The sequence below is a fragment of the Cydia splendana genome, chromosome 19, assembly GCF_910591565.1.
Source record: "Cydia splendana chromosome 19, ilCydSple1.2, whole genome shotgun sequence".
Lineage (NCBI taxonomy): Eukaryota > Metazoa > Arthropoda > Insecta > Lepidoptera > Tortricidae > Cydia > Cydia splendana.
The window spans coordinates 14,807,200-14,829,016 of NC_085978.1; the positions used below are offsets into that span (position 1 = coordinate 14,807,200).

Genomic DNA, 21,817 nt, shown 5'->3' on the forward strand with positions numbered 1-21,817 from the left:
TGCGATTTTGGTATTAAGAAAATGCAATAGGGTAGATATTTGCTGAGAGGGTCGAATGGATTTACCCGAGTTTGAAGTTAAGCGACACATTTCTCATTTTCCTATCGCACATAAGAGATCTTTTCGCGACTTTTCGCTGTTTGTAACTTATTGAGGGTCTTCCTAAATCGGAAAATTTAAAATCGTTATAAGCGAGAGACAAGCAGATAAAAATTTTCGTTTTTTCGCAGGGTCGTAGGGTCGCGAAAAGTTTTCTCATAGGTTTCTGGAAAACTACGTTTGTATTGGAGAAGCGGTCATCCCCTTTCTACTCAAGTACTGAGTACTAAGGTTTTTTTTAAATTATGGCAATTGTCTTTAGACATTTCTGCCAGCTTCACGTTAGTATCAACAGGAAAAAATACGGAGAATTAATACGATTTAATGACCATAGGCGCACTCAGATCTGGGCTGAAAAAACAGTGGTTAATGTTATTGATTAGCTGATTATACTAAGGTTGACTGGTAGAGACTGCCTAATGGCGTCAAGTTCGCCTTTTGTACACTTTGTTTCTAAATAAATAAATTATTACCTAACTATTTAAAGTACCCACGTGCATCTAGGCACTGATATACTTTAATAGCTTATAATAATATAACTTAATTAGTAAATAAGGAAAACGAAGAGTAAACAAATATGAATAGCTTTAAATCTTATTGTTAAGGGTGTCGTTAACCCAAATCGCGCAGATAACAATTAAATATAACTTAACTGGCCTACGTGAATAAACGAACGTACGTAGGACAGGTTTAGACCAATCTATCGAATACTAGCGACCCGCCCCGGCTTCGCACGGGTTACACAATATCTTAATAAGTTAAGGTTTTGTGTAACGCTTACACACATAAACCTTCCTCAAGAATCACTCTGTTGTTAGGTGAAAACGGCATGAAAATCCGTTCAGTAGTTTTTGAGTTTATCGGGAAATTCGGGAACATACATACACACAGACAGACGCGGCGGGGGATTTTGTTTTATAATGTGTAGTGATTTACTAATAAGAAATATAAACAACTAAAAAGAAAATTTCATTAATTGACAGTACGTAGGTAGTGGCTGTTTGAAAAGGATTCAAGTCAGTTTTTTTTATTTTTTTTAAACAAAACAAGTGTAGCATCCAACAAACAAAAACACAAGCACATGTCGTTTTACAAACATATCTCTGCGTTCCTCTACTATTTATAAAACCTGTATCATAAAGTGTTAAGAGCTAGTTTTGATTAACTTATTAATTAACCAAGAGCATTAACTTAAAGTTACCGGTTGAAAACAAACCTTGTCCCCCCCACTAACCTCCCAGACGAATAAAACCAAACCGCCGTTCCAATTCCAGCCAGTACCCGTATAACTCTACGCGTGTGCGTGCGATATAAAAAGTTAATCTGTCAAACTTTTACTTTTAAAAACTTTATATGTGAATAGATACGTGGCGTGTTTTTTTTAAGATGGCGATCTCTTTAGTGAGATTTGGACTAAGGTCCGCTGTTTTCAACTTGGAAAGGAGTGCCGCGATTATATCAAGCCCCAGTGCCCAAAATCAATTGAAGGTACGTCCGTTTTCATTATTTTTTGTGGAGTCAATGACCATGTTCATAAGATGTAGCATGGTTGGCCGCCAACGCTTGGTTGGCAGCGGATTTAAAGAGAATTACTTACTAGTAAAGTCGCACATTTAAGAGGTTCGTGCCTTTTGCGACGTGTTCTCATAGATCAGCTTTCTACATAGGAAACCAAGTTTTAAATGTTTTTCTTAATCTAAACTGACTCAAACTCCCCAATTTGATGACTCTGAATTGATCCTTCTATTAACATGTCTTAATTGATAAGTTTACTTATGATACAACCGGCTTAAGTCCACAAAGCGGCATCACTTTTTTAATCTTTTGGTATTAAACTGACATGGTCCTTCGAACCGGATTTTTATCGATAATTTTGTGGCGCGTTGAAAGTGATACGAGTTTTGAAAGTGTATTTGCATAAAAAAATTATAATAACAATAAACAAACTCATAAACTCCTATAGTTATAATGTCAGGTTACACAGGTCTCCGTAGATCTCAATATAATAGTTTAAATCATTAATTAAATGCATTGACCAGTTATCTTAGTAACCAAAGAGACGTTACAATCATTAGTGTGTACTATAAATAACCAGATAACGTTATCTAGTAACAAAATTGACAATATTGTATACAAATTCATCATTATCTACATGTTTACAGTTAACATACAGTCTCATGTTAGTCTCGTGATAGACAGCAAACAATATTGTATCTATCTCATATTTATGGATACTTACAACAAGGAACAATATGAAACGTATGTGTAAGGTAAACGTCCTAGTGCTGGACATGCTAATGACCAATAGATGACACCCTGCTTTCACATTTCTGGACAATGATCAATGACAGTACATGGCATGTACTTCGACACCACACCACCCTTACCTGGCTTGAAAAAGCCCGAAGATGCAAATCTCAAATTCTTCATTGAATAAATGGAAGTCATACCTATACACTAAAATCGAACGATATTGACAAAGATTATCGTAACTTTTGATATGTAAGTATGTACCTATTTAATAAGTAGCGACCCAAAATCGTCGGGTGGCAAACAGATGTGATTGTTTGTATGATTATGTCATGACGTCTCTTTTATCAAATGACAAATCTACACATACTTTGCAGTGAGTGACAGTGCGGAAAAGTCGCCATAACAGGTCAAATTTCTATTAAAATTGCTTTCCACATATTGGACGCTTAGACGAATTCTGTAATTGTAGTAGTGCGAGAGAACTGTTGTACTAATAAGCCAGAACATATAAACGGTTTAAGCTAAAAAGTCGTAAAATTACCTAAATAAGTGTAGATTGTGTTAGGTTATGGTTTTGCTAGCTCAGGTTTCATTATATAACACACGTATACGAAATACGAAACTGGTGTGATCTGCACGACCATTCACGCTAATCTAGCAATAAAGGTTATGGCTATTAGCTTTATATTCGCGTATCAAATAAAATTGAAAAATAAAATATCATTTAAAAGTAGGTTTGATTATTACTTGAATATTATTATTTATTACTTAACTTGATTCGTTAATCAAAGTCAGTCAAGTCTACAATACAAATTTAGAATATGGCCACCTGATTGAGCCGATAGCCGCTTTTTATTAGTTTAAGTTTTATTAAATTTATTATTTGTATTAATTTAAGTAAATAAAAAGGTACTTTATAAAAAAGTCTATCGATTCAAAAAATTCCTGACATTTTCCTGTTCCGTCCCCATTCCTGACAAAAGGCCAAAATTTCTGACATGTCAGGAAAATTCCTGTCATCTGGTAACCGTAGTCAAGTCTATATTTATGCATATTTATTGATGAATTAATGTCGGTGCACAGCTCATCTAACTCCAAAGATGTTATTAGGTAAACAAATTCGAATGCTGTCTAGTCATTGTCAAAATATAATAGAGTAGGTATATGCGGAAATCTTTCCGCACAGACTCTATTGATAATTGCTGACGACATTACAAGATAATTACTTGAACTCGGCATGAACTTTAAGGTAGTTTATTTCTATTTTAACCTTTTATATGCGTGTGGTGCTCAAAAATCGTGGCTTGTATGTAAATTCAATATTGACGTGTGTATTTGCCTAATACATGTTGAAGTTGAAGTCAAACCTCGGTTGTGCTGTGCTGTAGTATAGCAGAAAAAATCGTTCTTAAAATAAATAAAATTCGGTCAGGATCCTTATCATACACAGACATAAAGTTAAAGCATTGGATTGATATTTAAAATACAGGGACAAAAATGTAAATACCTACATATGAAAAATTACGCAGAGTATATACATTATAACAATAAGTACATGTATTAAATGACCACCGCAGACAATTAACTACAAATAAATGTTGAGGAACGAACTGATAACCTGACCTCTTATCAGTCCCCTATCATATCCACTCAAATGCTGAAATTATTTCAGGCTTTAAAATTATAAAAAATAAGTGCTATTTTAGCTTGTTTAATTAAGCGGAGATGATACGATTTGGGCCTCTAGAGAACAGTCCAATTGTATGGTAATTGTGAATGTTTACGTAAAATTGATAGATGATTAACATTGGCAGTCTTGTACTTATTTGACTTTTAAAACACCTTTAAACCGGATTCCGGTACAAGGATATGTAACGTAAAATTGTAAAATTTAAGAAACTTAAAGAACCCAACTAATCAATTTAGGCATTTTTGAAATACCTACGTAACAAATTGAAAAGTAAATAGTCGAACAATTTTATTTATTAAAGGTATCAGTTTCCCGTGTGGATGTCCACAATCATCACTCGCCGTACAAAAGTTAAAAATTTTAACTCCAACATCAAGTCGGTCCTCCTGTATGGATGTGAGATATGACCCGTGAAAAACACCATAACAAATAGACTCCAGGTGTTTGTAAATAAATGCTTGCGGAGGATTCTGGGAATCTAATTTGGCCACGGACCATTTCTAATATAAGGTTATGGGAGCTGACTGGCCAAAATCCTATCGACAAGGAAATTCTCCTTAGGAAATGGCGCTGGACAGGTCACGTATTGTGAAGACCAGACAATCACCTGTCCAAACAAGGTCTGACGTGGCAAACCTCCGGAAAAAGAAGACCCGGTCGTCCACGTACCACCTGGAGGCGCACAGTCAACAAAAAGGTGGCATCCGCTGACCTCGACTGGAAGAAACTCGAAGAGACAGCGCAGGATCGACAACAGTGGAGAACCCTTCTGAGAGCCCTATGTCCCTGATGAGGGATAACAGGATACCATCATCAAAGGTATCAGTTTCACTAAATTCCTTGATTTCATAATGGTTACAGATAACACATATTTTATGTTGCTTTATTTTCGCAGTACAAATTTTAATTTATTAATCAATATTTTGACCACTAGCCTTATGACGATATTACTTATACTAAACCTTAGGTGTATTGTATTATTGTATGTATCGTGCATTGACTTCATAATGAGTCTAAGTACTTTAACGCCAAATTTCAACGCGGCAGTAGGTATTGAAGCCGTGAAGCATGGCCGCCATCTTACTTCGACGAGTGATTAACAAAAAATGGCCTTGACTACCACATCAAGGCAATGCCCTATATAACAATAGAATACTATAATGAAGGGACCATGTTGTTTAAAAGATTGTCTAAAACTAAGAGTTATAATTTGACTTTCCTACGTGTTCAAAGGTTAAGAAGATAAGCAGTTAGCATTGTCGTTAATTTGAACTTTATATTAAATTATTTAAAATTAAAATTGATAAGAGCTAAACCTAAGGCTCTTAATTACTCAAGGCCTTGTAAGACGTGTTTATCACACGTTAGATTATTGAAAACTTCCAACAACAAATACAACATGCATATTATAATAATTTAATGGATCGAGACCTTGACATCTATCTAATCTAAAACTAAAGTGCATCAGTAGACAGGTTTACTAATGATAGCTATAATAGTGTAAGATTACCTATATAGGTACCAGCTCTAGCTAGAACCAAGCCCCTTTTTCCCCTTCATCCACAGTTGACGCGGTACATCTCTACAAAATTACAAATTGAGGCCTCAGGGCTTTCCGTTTAGGGCACACACAATGAATACCCAATCGCGTAGGATGACTAAAGATATAGATTATCATCCACAAAAAGGATAAGTATTGTTAAGTGTTGTGTATGCGCACCGGTTTCACCGGTTTGGGGGATTGACTTAATTTCGCATAAAATATACCAAATGTTAAAGATGTAACGAGAACAAGTAATTTATCTTTTACCTAATTATAATATTAAATATCTTTTAGGTACTAAATATTTATATAGCAAGTCGTTGACGTAGGTACTGTTGAAACCTCTCATTAAGGGCTTTTTGTGCTAAAAAAATAGTCAGACTAATTCATTATTATCAATATTTAAATCGATATTACCATTTAAATTACCTATCATCAGACTTGTATATGTATAGAAACTTTATTCAGATCTAAAGAGTTTTTGAGGGTTTTAAACTATTTTCTTTGTATTACTTAAGTAGGTACCTAGTTTGAAATCAATATATCTAGTTTTATTCTAAATCGAACGTCACATTATCACCTGCGCTGACGTAAAATGTTAACCTTTGCATTATGCGGGTCGCAATCTGAGTCCGTAACCTTGCTCCACAACCTCGGGAATTCGGGATGCAGATGCAGTTCAGGGTTTTGCGAAACTGGGCATAAGTTTGAATAAATACATTCTTATCCTCCTAAAGCCCAAGGTCCTACCTATAGTACCTCTTCAGTTCGATGAAATTTAAACCATATTCAATTGGAACAGAGTTGCATTTCTTTTCATCATCATCATCATCATTTCAGCCTATATACGTCCCACTGCTGGGCACAGGCCTCCTCTCATGCGCGAGAGGGCTTGGGCTATAAAGTCCCCACGCTAGCCCAATGCGGATTGGGGACTTCACATACACCTTTGAATTTCTTCGCAGATGTATGCAGGTTTCCTCACGATGTTTTCCTTCACCGAAAAGCTAGTGGTAAATATCAAATGATATTTCGTACATAAGTTCCGAAAAACTCATTGGTACGAGCCAGGATTTGAACCCGCGACCTCCGGATTGAAAGTCGGACGTCATATCCACTCGGCCACCACCGCTATAATCCGCATTTCTTTTGCTTTGTTAAATTTTCTAACAATTAAAAATCAACATTCCCTGCACTATAGGTTCAAATGTCAGTGGCAAATTTTGGGTTTATCATTTGTATGCCTGGGCCTTGAGAGGTTATTTTACCTATACATGAGCGACACTTTTATTTTTATCTTTTAAAATTTTAACTGTTAAAAAAGACATGCTTAGACAGACCGACACACATCTTATTCTTTGTCATTAATGATTCACGCCTAAGCCAAAGTGAACTATGATTCTGAAATGATTAAAAATACAGATTTTAGAGCAAATAGGTAAACACCAATAAAACGGTTCTATGTTGATATGATGCTAGTGCTAGGTATATAGTAGGTATTCATGATGTAATGATGATATCATTAAAACCGATCGTATTATCAAAAGCGTAAATCTGTAAGCACTTTCCAACCAAGGTTAAAAAGGGTAACGCATGACAATGCAATTCAAGAGAAAATAGTATAAGACAAAACAATATTAACAATGTAGACATGACTTGGCAAGAAACAAAAGAAACATTTATGTAAATACATATTATATTATATGTAACAAAACATTTTGATGAGAATGGAATTGGAATTAAGTTGACTGTATCATTAAAACTTTTATCTAAACAAGTAACACACGTAGCGTTTACCTAATAATTTTTGTTAATAATTATTTATACAGCGTGGAACATTTCTAGAGACTGAGCTGAAAGGATAGTGTTATCTAAGTGATCTACAGTCGAGTTATTATAACCGTAAAGCTGGATTCAAAGGTAAAACAAAATCATTAAAATGAAATATTTTTATATCAGTGACAACTCCACAAAAGTTATTAACATTTTAAATTGACACATGTCATGTAATTAATAGGATCTATTTGTTAGGGATGAAACATACAGATTGTTGCAATAATGTTTAACAAACTGTATCTCGAAAACGGTTAGAAATATTAACGTGATTAATAAGTGAAAAATAAAGTACACAGCCTAAACAATTCCTAGTTTGCATAAAAGTCCCTCGTTCTGTTCCATATATCTAATTACAAAAAGAATTGGACATTGACTGAATGAATATGCAACTTAATTATAGCACGAGTACCTACGTACCTAAGTTAATTTAAAATGTAAATAACTGAATAAGTATTAGTTTTACGACCGTGTACACTGAGTTCAGATAATGGTTCACATTTTGTTTATCTGGTGAAGCCAGGTCAAGGTCCCTAATAATGAGCTGTAAAAAACAGTAGGTATTAGCTAAAACCAAACTCGTTTCATTGGAAGTAATTATGTTGTAGTATTTACAAGTAGGCATAGTCTAATAAAACATGGTCTTCCATTCCCAGAGTGACACGGGCCTACGTCACAACAACATGGCCGCTATATATAGCGCTATCGCATATTATCATATAGCGCTGTCGCATGATGACGTAGGCCCGTGTCAGTTAGGTGACCTAGAAAAGACGGGAATGGAGTACCAGGCGGAGTATATTATTATACCATGCAAGTAGGTACAAATTTCTTATTTTTATTTATCCAAATACGGCATATTACAATGGAAGAAGCAACTATAGTAGATAATAAAAGAACAAAATATATTTATTTCAGAAATTAATATACGTATTAAGTACAAGAGAGGCAGTACAGTGATCCCCACACTAGGCTGAGCCTGTAACGTGGGGATCTTAGCGAAATACAGAGTACCGACATGTCGCCGTTATTATTTTAACAGAATAAGTATATTATAATATTACATATTATAATTATTATTAAAGCTACTACATTAAAACTAAGAATTTTTATTAAATGACTGAGCAACTATCCAACTATATAAATACAAAGAAGTCCAATTAAGTCGGTTAAAATAAAAAGGTCATAGCAAGTTATAAGTTGTAATGAGTAAAGTGTGTTTATGTGAAGTTATGTGATTATATATAAAATAATTAGTTATGAGCGTGTGAATACCTACGAAATAAAAGCGTGAAAGAGATAAAACAGAAGAGTAGCCGTGCATGTTATTCATCTTTTGGGATCAGACGCAAAAGAATGTTGAAGGCTACTAATAATTAAAAGAAGTGGAATGCTGCAGGCATTATGGGGACTTTTGAGCCGGGTACGATGCAGGGTGGAGGCGCACATTAGACATTTAGTTTATTAATCGTTTTAAAAATTATGTTATTTTTTAAAAGAAAGGAAACTGTACTTAAGTGTCTTTGTATAGTTAACTTTTTTTAATCAATATAGTGACCTATTTAAAGTTTAAGTAACTTCCTAAATACATAGTTAAGACATATCAGATCAGAGAGACAGATCTTTTTGTGAAATGCATTCTATTTTGACGTGTGAAATTTAATGTATATTTACAACAAGAAATAAATGAATCTAATCTAATCTAATCTATCAACAATATCACTAAATATATCGTTATAATACTTATTTCACGTATGATATTTGCGGAATGCAATGCAACTTTAAAAATCCGGTTCGAAGGACCATGTTCATCTAAGCATTATAAGGCGAGAAGTTTATACGAAGATTTAAGCACAAATGACAAAGACAGTAGTAGACTTTCCTTGTCGCATTCCATGCCCCTTTGCCCTTTTAACGCTATCTCCATACTAAATAGTATGCCCCAACTGGCATATTGCTATGTTGCTATCCTTGGTGTGAGGTCTATTTATAGATTGCATCGCGTAACGGCATTGCAAGGATATCGCGTCTATCTCTTTGTTCGTGGGGTTTATCTTTTTTAAAGTCTCCTGGGCTACTCTTAAAAACTTAAAAGAAATGTAGAAGTAATATGAAAAAACATCAGTGTCTGCAAGACTAGCATGCGTAGGTAGTGCGTGGGTGAACTGTTACTTATTTTGTGTGCTTTTTGGACTCTAACGTCCCATTTAGAAACTGGTAGAATCGGATTACCTGACGTATGGAAAGTGATGAGGACAAAGCTTAAGATGAACCTTAAAAAGTTTGACTTTTGGCCTTGTACTGACAGTTAAGTACTTAACTCAACTTTTTTTGTAACTTAACTAAGCATTCGTACATAAGTTTCGAAAAACTCATTGGTATTCAACACTCAACTCATCAAACTCACGAGCCAGGATTTGAACCCGCGACCTCCGGATTGAAAGTCAGACGTCATATCCACTCGGCCACCACTGCTTATGTACGAAATATCATTTGATATTTACCACTAGCTTTTCGGTGAAGGAAAACATCGTGAGGAAACCTGCATACATCTGCGAAGAAATTCAAAGGTGTATGTGAAGTCCCCAATCCGCATTCGGCTAGCGTGGGGACTATAGCCCAAGCCCTCTCGCGCATGAGAGGAGGCCTGTGCCCAGCAGTGGGACGTATATGAAATGATGAAATGATGATGATGAACTAAGCATTAGTCACTATGCAGATCTGTTTGTATTTATGCACAATGCAATGCTAACATGTTTACCATTATGCGTGCGATAAAGTAAAGTGCATCGACCGAGCGACGCTGCCAACGCAAGCGCACGGTTAAACAAAATGGCGTATCTTTTCACAAAATGGCCGCCGTTTGTGTCCTTTTATACACGGAATAGCACTGTTAAAACCAAAACGTTGTATGTTACTATGAAACTGGTAATTAGATAAGACTTTTTGGAGGAAAGGAAGGGCATTAGAAGTCTGCAACGCATTAACTGCATTCTAAGCGATTTAACACATTAATCACATTCAATAAGACTCAATTTAGCTGTTGAAATGAGAATGATTGTTTTTGTATGTCGCTGTCTCTTTTCAGCTTGTGGTTTTACAAGAGAGAGAGGGCAGGATAGCCAAAAATGTTAAGCACATGCAAATGTTTGCCTGAATTAATAAGTGCAACTTGTAAGAGTTGCAAGTTAGGTCATGTTTATTTTGGTCGCGAGGAATGTTTTGATGATAAGGCGTAAAAAACTTTGAAAATATTGTCCGACTTCAAAGTAAAAGCACAGAATAAATAATAGTACTACCGTACAGAAAGGAAACTTCCTACAAAACCGAAGTTTGACAGCGGTTCAGGGTCGAATCATGCTTTCCCTTTCTAATATATGGCACTATCTTTATCGGCTATTTAGGGTTGTCAAAATTCAAGTGATTATCTTATCTGGTTGTCAAAATTCAAGTGATTATCTTATCTGTGGTCGTGCACGCAAAAGGAAGTCAAGTGATGCCAACCCTAATAATTGGTCGGAGCAATGCTGACTCGACCGGACCCGAGTTTGGCCGAAGTCAGGAGTTTCGCACCCCTGGTAAAAGGCCAAAAATAGTTTTGGTTTGATTGACAGTGTTAAATTTTTAAGCAAAGCCATGAAATAAGGTAAACGTACTGGAACTCGACGCGGTCCCAGACATGTCATCTTGAAACTTAAGTCATAGTCAATAGAGGTGACATCTATTGGGCATTAGCATGTCGAGCACTAGTACGTTTACCTAATCAAAAGACCAAAATCAAGGTTCAAAGCAATCAAAATATATTATTTTTATATTAAAATAGCGTTCGAAAGTGACTCATAGAGCGATAAACAATTAAATATCTTTGCTACCAATTGCATCAACTCACTGTAAGTAAATAAATATCGTCGGGTGACAAGCAAAAACTCACTAAGTACTATCAAAAATTAAAGTAGCAATGCACTTTATTACACTTGTAACACGGTTTATTGTCCAATAATTTCAATGATGTTAGTTAGTGACTTTTGCTTGTCACCCGACGATATGTGACTGTAGTGAGTATGCTGAATCTTTTGTTTTTAGGGTACAGTTGTGCAAACTAACCTTGAAGCCGGCTGGATAACTATGTGGTATACTTATTTACTGTATACACCGTGTTTTTTTTTATTTCCGTTAATTTCAAGGGTGCATTCCTGAGCTTAAATCAAGTAACTTTCTCAAAGACACCGATGTTCTAATTAAGTCCATTTCGGAGATAATCCATAATTTATTTTTTTACTATAAGGCCTCTACAAGCGTGTACACTTGCCTTAGGGCCGGCTTACATATTGATTAGTGTTTGGAATGAGTTCATACATTTGCTACTAAACTTAAGTACAATCTCGGTCGATTGATGTACGAAATGACATTGATATGTCACAGATTTCAATTGTTTGGTTGAGTTAAATGTAATGCCCGTGTTACAACAACGCTATATGCTACATTTAATTACTTTTTAAACAAAAAAAAAACAAAAAAGAAAACAAAAAAAAAATTTTTTTTTGAAAATTAACTATGCCATTTAGTTCTTATAAACGTACTTAACTATACCCCGAAGTTAACGGAATTCAATAAAAACACGGTGTATATGCGCAGAATTTAAAATGTCCCCCCGCATATTCTCACCCGTATCGTAGGTCAATTAAGTAACTAAATCAAAACTAACTTTTGTCGTCTTATACCTCCTCAGGGAATACATTTTGGGATAAACAGTACCTAATTAGATTCATCTAAATAATTTTTACCAGAAACGGTTCTGCGTTTGAGTAGGTAACAAACATCCAAAGTTTCCATTTGTAAAACCAAACTGACAGAAATATCATCGAAAATCATTAAAAATGTGTCCCCACATACGCCTATATTATTGACCCGGGTTTGTTATTAGTATACATTGAAAATTAGTTACGTAGGAGACAAAAAAACGCGGTATCTGATGATTTTCTTGTTGATCGATGAAATATTTAGGTGTAGACCTACATATCGGTGGCCCAATATTACAGGGTTCTGTTTCACTTTTATCGAACTGAAATTTGAACATTGTCATAGTGACATTAAGTCGAATTTCAACTATCTTGAAAATTCTATGTTACAGAACTTTGTAATATTGAGCCAGCGATATTGCGTTGTCAAAATATGTCATTCATTCATTTTTATTTCTATTCCAGCTAATTCACACAAAACCAATATGCAACGGCAGCGTTTGCTACCTTCAGGAGAAGCCGAGGGAGGAGCTAGTGGTAGAAAGCGCCATCAGGCGGTACAGCAAGCACCACGGCAGACCAGAGGAGAACAGGAGGAAACAGGACAGCGATAGCGACAGTGCCAGTGATTCTGATACTGAATGCAAGGGACATGACCGGGTGAGTTTCAAAGCTAATATGGCATCGGCAGCATTTGCTACCTTCAGGAGAAGCCGAGGGAGCAGCTAGTGGTGGAGAGCGCCATCAGGCGGTACAGCAAGCAGCACGGCAGGAGGAAACGGGACAGCGATAGCGACATTGCCAGTGATTCTGATACTGAATGCAAAGGACATGATCGGGTGAGTTTCAAAGCTAATATGGCAACGGCAGTGTATGCTACCTTCAGGAGAAGCCGAGGGAGGAGCTAGTCGTGGAGGCCATCAGGCGGTACAGCAAGCAGCACGGCAGGCCAGAGGAGAACAGGAAGAAACAGGACAGCGATAGCGACAGTGCCAGTGATTCTGATACTGAGTGCAAGGGACATGACCGGGTGAGTTTCAAAGCTAATATGGCATCGGCAGCATTTGCTACCTTGGTGGTGGAGTGGTGGAGAGCGCCATCAGGCGGTACAGCAAGCAGCACGGCATCAGGCCTGAGGAGAACAGGAGGAAACGGGACAGCGATAGCGACAGTGCCAGTGATTCTGATACTGAATGCAAAGGACATGATCGGGTGAGTTTCAAAGCTAATATGGCAACGGCAGTGTATGCTACCTTCAGGAGAAGCCCAGGGAGGAGCTGGCTGTGGAGGTCATCAGGCGGTACAGCAAGCACCACGGCAGACCTGAGGAGAACAGGAGGAAACGGGACAGCGATAGCGACAGTGCCAGTGATTCTGATACTGAGTGCAAGGGACATGACCGGGTGAGTTTCAAAGCTAATATGGCAACGGCACTGTTTGCTACCTTCAAGAGAAGCCGAGGGAGCAGCTAGTGGTGGAGAGCGCCATCAGGCGGTACAGCAAGCACCACGGCAGGCCTGAGGAGAACAGGAGGAAACGGGACAGCGATAGCGACAGTGCCAGTGATTCTGATACTGAATGCAAGGGACATGATCGGGTAAGTCACTAATTATTTATAGCATCAACTCTTCAATTGTCAAAAAATATTGAAGGTCCAAAATTCAAGCCATTTCGAACAAAAAACTACTTTCCCATAGCGTAGTTTCCCTCCAAAAATCTGATAAGAAATTAACATGGGTACCTACTTGAATAGTCAGAATAGTTGATATATACAGTCTAGACACTGTCAATAAGAATGACATTAATATTACTTATTGTCATTCCTTCATTAATAGTCAATAGATCGATATAGGCCTTGATTCAATTTAATCAGATTCAACTCAAGCCTCTTTTAACTAGTTTCGGACGTCAACAGATCTTCATAGAACTAGATTAATCTTAAATTGTATCGAGTATAGGTATTTACTAGTTTTTATCTGACTGCCTAAGTAAGTTCGTGTAACTGCAGTCAATTTGAGTTAGTAGGTACTTTGCCTTGATCTTTCTTGTCTGCATTTATCAAAACGCATGACAACCTAAATCTAAAGCCAAAACAAACGACCTTATTTTATCCAGTTAAGGTTCATAATCAAACAACAACCGTGAGTCAAGGAGCCAATCCAGACCGATTGCACTGCACCCCTGTAACGTCGATAATCGTTAGTAACCAGGTCACAGTTGATTGGCTCTGGCAGATAAATGATCGTCCGCTTCAAAGGCCATCGGAAGCAATGACTTCACGATGATCTACTTCATGAAAAAAACCGGACAAGTGCGAGTCGGACTCGCCCACTGAGGGTTCCGTACTTTTTAGTATTTGTTGTTATAGCGGCAACAGAAATACCTACATCATCTGTGAAAATTTTAACTGTCTAGTGTCTATCACGGTTCATGAGATACAGCCTGGTGACAGACAGACAGACAGACGGACAGTGGAGTCTTACTAATAGGGTCCCATTTTGAATCTTTGGGTACGGAACCCTAAAAACTCAGGAATGGTGACCGTGGATAGTATTCGTCATTAATGTCATTATTGACTGGAGACGGTGTTCTTTTGTTCGCCCTGTAGTTTTGAAGTCCAACTATGACGTGATGGCAATTAGGTGTGCTTACTAAAAGTTGGTCTTGATTAACTTTCTATACAGCTAGCTTGGCGACGTAAGCTGGGCCATTTACGAAGGTACTTAATAATGTTTTGGAAATAAGGTTTACTAAATAAATAAAATCTATACCAAGTTGACAGTGTTGACAATGGTAACTACTTGTAGTAGGTAGGTAGGTACAAGTTGTTATCACATACATAGGAGTTTATTGTAAGCCCTGGTAAAATTTTACACACTTTATGTACTTAACTAGTAAATTTGTTAAACAGTCAACTCTCTTTCCAAATTCCTAACGGGTTGGAATAACTTGTTCATAATCACGCCAATGCTAATTTGAATAGCTCATAAGAGTCATAAGTAATGGCATTATGTCGCCAAGTCTAACGTAACAATCTCGCTTGGCTCGTTATGCAAAACTGACCTACTTGACTCCTGTAGGTACAGATAAACTAATCAAGTCTATGTCGCTTTACGAGTGATTATACTTCTTATTATTGTAAATATTACGGCTTAGAATAGCGTGGACAATTCAAGTGGGCTAGGTTACTTTGGTGCTGTATCGGATTTGTAGATAATCAACATACTATATCTATGTTTATGAGCACTTAGTTATAGTACGTTGACTCCGCTAATCAGTATCCTATAACCTATAAAGCTATCTATTACGTTGGCCATTATTATACATAATTGATAAACATGATTAAGACAAGACATCTGAGTGTTTATCAAGTCGTCACTGTCCCAGTAGCTACACGTCATCTTTAAACTTATGTCATTAGCAATTAGTGATAGCAGGGTGTCAACTATTGGGCATTAGCATTTCGAGCGCTGCAAATTTTATGTGGGAAAATCAATAAGTAACCTAATGGCTAATATTAAACTAATAACTTAATAGATTTGAAGTACACACACCGAAACAACCAAATATGCTGAAAATTCATATCATTTTCAAATGTTGCGTTTGTTTTCTGTTGTTGTTTAAAAAAAATACGAATAGCAAAATCGAGCACCAATATATCGCCCATCGTTCTATTCGAACGCACAAAACAAATGTATTATTTAATGATTGTAGACGAAGTTAACTAGGTATTCTGGTATACTATATCTACTTACAACTTGAGAATCGCGTGCAATCAAGAAGCGAAACTTTGTTTTCGTTTCGCAAGAATGCTCTTGTTTATCTGTGTGTGTATCTGTTTAGCTTTTTCATATTAAAGAGTTAGACTCTTGTCGGTGGAGCGATTTCCATGCATGTCGGTCCTCTGCCTTCTCCTTGACATCCTGATACGACACGACGTTAAGCTTTTCCTTTACTTGATATATGTACGTTCTCCTTGGTCTCCCCCTCCGCCTCGTTGCCTCAACTATTTTTATATTTTTGATAAATTCGTCGTGTCGTATCAGGTGTCCAAGCATCTTTCCTCTTCTGTTTTCAATGGTTCTCAACAAACTCCTCTTCTCTCCTACCATGCGTAAAACCTCTTCGTTTGTTTTCTTCTCCGTCCAACTGACCTTTGCCATTCGACGCCAGCACCACATCTCAAAAGCCTCCAGCCTTTCTCTATCACGTTGCCTCATTGTCCACGTTTCGCTTCCGTACAGTGCTATGCTCCAGATGTACACTTTTATGAGCCTCTTTCGTATATTGCCTGCTATTCGAGCTTTAAATAGGCACTTTTTTGTGTTAAAAGCTTTTTTAGCCATCGCTATTCTGGTAGTTATATCCTGTGTACATCTGGAGTCACTAGTAATTATGCTGCCTAAATATTTAAATGATTTGACCTGTTCTATGGTACTATTATTTAAAATTATCGGGTTTTGTCTTTGCTCTGTACTTGAGGTATTTTTCGAAGTCTGTTTTGAAGTCATAAGTATCTTAGTTTTGTTTATGTTAATTTTTAGGCCAAACTCGTCAAAAACTGTGTTCATTTCAATTTCATTGAGTAATTCTTCAAGCTGCTTTGATGTAGATGCCAGTGCAGCGATGTCGTCAGCAAAACGAATAAACTGTATGTTTTTCCATTAAATTTAACTCCTCCTTTTCTAGACTCTACAAGTTTCCTAATAGCACACTCTATAAAAATATTAAAAATAAGCGGCGAAAGTGGACAACCTTGCCTTACCCCTTGCTTTTTGCTTTCCGTGTCTCCTCTCCTATTTCTATAGTACCTTCTTGATTTTTATAGAGTTCAAAAATTATTTTACGGTCTTTATAGTCTAGTCCAGCTTCTTTTAAAATTCTAAACATACTTTTCCAATTGACTTTGTCGAAGGCTTTTTCCAAATCTATAAATGCTATATATGTGTTCTGATTTAAGTCCATTCTTCTATCTGTAACCATTCTTAAGGCAAATATTGCTTTAGCTTGTTTGTTTTAGTTTAATTGTTTAGCTTTTTACTGATAACTAATTATGATTCCATCGTGCTGATCTGATAATAGGGAACGAAGGTGGCGGTGGCCTTAGGAACTCTTGTGATAAAATGGCACAGCCCCTATATGAACCAACCATGAGATTAGCTTGTTAGAATCGCCTCGATTGTTAAATGACAAGTACAATCGAGGCAGTCTACAAAAAGGTCTACTTTGTCAGGGACGTGAGGCGCATGACAGCTACCTTAATAACTTACAGAAATCTGTATTAAATACCATTTAAGGATGACTCACGTTAGACCGGGCCGGAGCTTCGTTTTCTATGGAAAGCACCACGTGATCATCGATCAGCCGTCATAGAAAATGACATGTCGGACGCTTCGGCCCGGTCTAGCGTGAGTCATCCCTTACTTTAAACAGTGGCGTATTTACCCTAGGGCCATCCGGGCCATGGCCCGGGGCGCCAAACACCGCCCCTGGCGGATAGCATATTGTTTTCCTTCCTTGACTTCTGGGGCGGTGAAACTTATTGGCCCGGGGCGCCAAATTTTAAAATACGCCCCTGACTTTAAAGCTAAGTTATCAAACCAAGTAGTATCATGCTAACTATCTGCTTCTTAGTGTTAAGAAATAGCGTTACTTACCGAGACTTTTCTGGAATTCCAAAATCGGCAATACAATAACGGCTTATAAAAATGATTTGTCTGACTCAAAACATTTTTTCTTTACAGTCCGAATTCTGGCGGCGCAAGATGCGCACAGTGCACAACATCCTCGACGTAGACAAGGACGGGCTGATCTCGTTCAACGACTTCAAACTGTTCGCGAACCGCTTCCAGAGCCTCGGCCATCTTGACGAGCAGCAGGCCAAGGAGTTCTCCGAGATTATTAAGGTACTATTCTAAACTATTTATATTCCACAAACATTATTGGTAGGTACATTCAAAGTCAATCTTAAAATGTACTTAACAATTTATATACACACTAAACTAAATGTCCTAACTTAAATTAAAATCTAAACACATTACTAATATACCGTCTTAATACTTACACTATCAGCCCCATTCCGACCCCGATCCAGCCCAAAAGTGCCAAAGATATTATAGCGGCATTACCGCGCTGGATAGCAAGTAATATCTGTTGTTGTTTATATTCTGGAAGTAAGGTATCGTTCATGACTTTATTTAAGCTTTTCGCGAATCGGTTCCACCGTTTAATGTTTTTGATGACATCACTTCAAAGAAAGAGAGTTTTTCTAGTCAATGTGACTAAATATTATAGGCCCCGTGCATAACATATGGGGGCAGCATAGGAGCCTTCAGATTTTTGGCGCGAGGCGTAAATGTGTCGTTTATGGTAGCAGAACCTACTATGCACAAGGAAACCGACAAGAACGGTAGATGGTTGCTTTGGCAATGAAAATGTGCACATTACGATTCAGGCCACAAGATGGCAGACCCTAACGCGCACGGTCCCTATACGCTGTTCTTTATATTGATGAGCGACTTTGAAACTTTTTTCAGCTTACATGGGAGGAGCAGTGGGGCGCCATCGACCCGTATAACTTCGTGACGGTGGAACAGTACTTAGAAGACATGCACCACGTGCTCAACGATAAAACGCTGAAGAAGAAGGCGCACCGCTGGCTGCCGTACCTCTTCAAGGTAAGATTTCCCCCTATTGCGTAAATACTTGAGAAATATCCGATTTAAATTACCCCTGCAAAGTAGTTGCAAGCATCTCTAAAGGGCTTGTTTTGCCGAGAAGAAGGAAATCAAAGGGCCTACCGCGAAAACCGAAATTCGCAACTTGCGGGGATCTTGCTCTTTTACTCCAATGAAGGCGTAATTAGAGTGACAGAGAAAGATGCCCGCAATTTGCGGACTAACGGTTATAGCCCAGGCCACTTGAGATTGTACACATCGATCGTGCTCGCGTATCGCGGGTCTACCTAATAGAATAGGTACGTAGCCTTTTTGCACGATGCACTTCTTCGATTTAGGGCCAGTTGCACCAACCATATTTGACAGACTGGTCAACGTCACTCAGCAGTGAACTATGAAACTTCCCATACAATAAAATTTAACACACGTTTTGACGGTGACAGGCGGTTTGGTGCAACTGGCATTTAGTTTTTTGTCTTCAACTACAAGTGGCAATCTGTTCTCAACGGAATTGGTCGGAGAATCTCGCCAAGTTTGCTGCTAGACAAAGCACAAAAAATAAGTTAGAAAAATTTTGTGTCTTCAAGCTAAGTATCAGTAGCAAATGTTGTATTACAATATTCAAGGTTTTGACTCACGTACTTATCACTCACTGACATGTTTTTGAGTCACTCACTGACATGTTTCGGAGAGCCTAAGTCTCCTTGGCTTTCTCAAGCACTAACAATGCGAGCAGCGTTCACAACGGCCGTGCTTCGCGTACTGCTGCGCGCCCGCCGCGTGCAAGTGACCTAAAACACATGAGTCTAAACCGTAATTTATACAGACACCTTGAATATTAGGTATATCAAGACTATAAAGAGTACTTTTTAATACAGAATGTAAATGGTTATTTCGGTATTTCAGGCGGTAGACAAGGACAAGTCCGGTTTCATCTCAGTGAAGGAGTTCAAGCTGTTCTTCCAGTGCTTGGGCTTGGACAACGAACATGCCGCTGTAGCTTTTGCCATCATCGATGTCAATGGGGTAAGGATATTAACTTTTCTATTGGTAATAATGAAATAGATGTCACCTAGCTACGAAAGAACAAGTGACCAAGGCCTCTAGTGACAAGGATTGAAGTTGAAACAGCGTCTTCTGAAATTTCAGATACCTATAACTCTAATTTGTATAAATATTTAGAAACCATCCTGAATAATTGGCATAAAATTGATATTATAATGGCTGAACAAATTTGATCGATCATTTTGGAAGCAAACAAAAAAAACAACCAAAATCTAGTCACTTTGTAGTGTGTAGACGTCTCGAGCGCTTACGTCATGGTGACGTCACTGACAGTTAGGGTCAGTCGATGTCAGACTGCGAACAGAGCCGGTCGTATCGCGTGATGTTTGTGTTGGCGAACCGTTGGAAATACATTATATCGTATGATTTATTGAGGTAAATACAGTAGGTACGTTACACACTTTATCAATGATAAATTTACCCTCATATTGTTGCCCACCACGGAAGTATTTTTTTTGTGACCCGTCAGATCAATACAATACAAACATGCGTCAGATAGTGACATTACATTAGGGTATACTGTATTTAAAATACATTATTTTACATCATGCATGAAATAAAGCACCAGATAATTATTAGAAAAACACAGATAGGAGTTATTTTTAAACACAAGTTCTATTTAATAAATCGGATAGAAATATAAAAAGTAGGTGAGTTGACCGTGACGTCACGATGAAATGTTTCATATAAATTCCATATTAGCAAATCGTTTTGACAGTTCTTGTAAAAGTAACTGATTTGACTAGTAGGAAAAAATACCATATTCAAGTAAAAGGTTTCAGATTTAATTTCGAAGCGGCGAGTCACAAAAGTACCTACAGCAGCAGAAATGTGTAAGCGGGTCAGATGCCCGCAATAATTTGCACACAATTTGTACCTACTTAAATACGCGGAGACTTTTTTCAAATTATTTCTATTGAAATTGTCTTCGGTTACCGCGATAGTTACTCATGAAATAAAACTATTGAAACCGATTATATCGCGTATATTGACTAGGAACGCTGTAAAAGGTTCGAAACGTCGGGATGTAGTATGAATTCAATATACGCGATATAATCCGTTTCAATAGTTTTATTTCATATTTCTATTGAATAAGGTGAAGAAACGCATGTAAATACCTCGTTTTGGTTACACTCCATTGGCATGTGGGATTGAAAAGATTACAATACTTTTCCAATATAAATTAATACTTCTTTCTTTGTCAACAGGACGGAAAACTTTCCCTAAAAGAGTTCGTGAAACTTGGCAAGGACTTTTTCTTCACCGAAAACGAAAAGCGAGTTTCCAAGATGTTCTGGGGCCCTCTAGTCGAAGTTTAAGGCGAAACCGACCTTAACTTAACGCTCTAAGAGTCATTTTAGCTTGTAAGTTAGGCGTCCATCTGAATATCTGAATGTACTGTTTGCATAGAACCATGTCGTATTGACAAATGGTAAGAGATTTCTTACAATTTGATTTGTAACGGTACTTTTACATAGTTCCATTGCAGAGGGTTAAAATTGTTTGTGTAAAATTTAAACTTTTATACAATATGATGTTTAGTGGATTGGTTTATATTATAATATAATATTATAAAATGTTTGCAAGGTTTAAAAAATCTTCAATTTTAATAAGACTAAAAATGAATTCATGAATGATGTTTATATATAGAAAATCTGATGAAATATGGGAATATTTTTAATGATTTGCTTAGAGATAGTATTCAATACTTGATTTAAAGCATTGTAAGATGTCAATATATGTTAAAATCAACCACAGTATAATTGAAAAAAAATATAATATCGCGTGATGTATGTTTGACAATTAAAATTCAATTGATTTTCTATGAAATATAAGTCAAAAGCATTTAAAGCAATAGATTTAATCAATATCTACATTAAAATAAAAGTCTGTAATGACGCTAAATTGAATGCAGAGC

At 37.1% G+C, this 21,817-nt stretch overlaps 1 protein-coding gene across 2 annotated transcripts; it reads left to right on the forward strand.

Annotated features, from left to right (window-relative positions):
• The first annotated feature begins 1,155 nt into the window (after positions 1-1,155).
• LOC134800131 (sarcoplasmic calcium-binding protein) lies at positions 1,156-21,544 on the forward strand. 2 transcript variants are annotated; one of them, XM_063772595.1, is made up of 7 exons: positions 1,156-1,587; positions 12,623-12,691; positions 13,062-13,187; positions 17,902-18,063; positions 18,694-18,834; positions 19,741-19,860; positions 21,108-21,544. In XM_063772595.1, the coding sequence occupies exons 1-7, from the start codon at positions 1,486-1,488 to the stop codon at positions 21,216-21,218; spliced, it is 831 nt and encodes a 276-aa protein (XP_063628665.1). In that variant the 5' UTR covers positions 1,156-1,485; the 3' UTR covers positions 21,219-21,544. The 2 variants fall into 2 exon arrangements, with proteins under 2 accessions (XP_063628665.1, XP_063628664.1); XM_063772594.1 differs by lacking the exon at positions 13,062-13,187 and having other exon boundaries at positions 1,158-1,587; positions 12,623-12,817; positions 21,108-21,468.
• Positions 21,545-21,817: the final 273 nt, after the last annotated feature.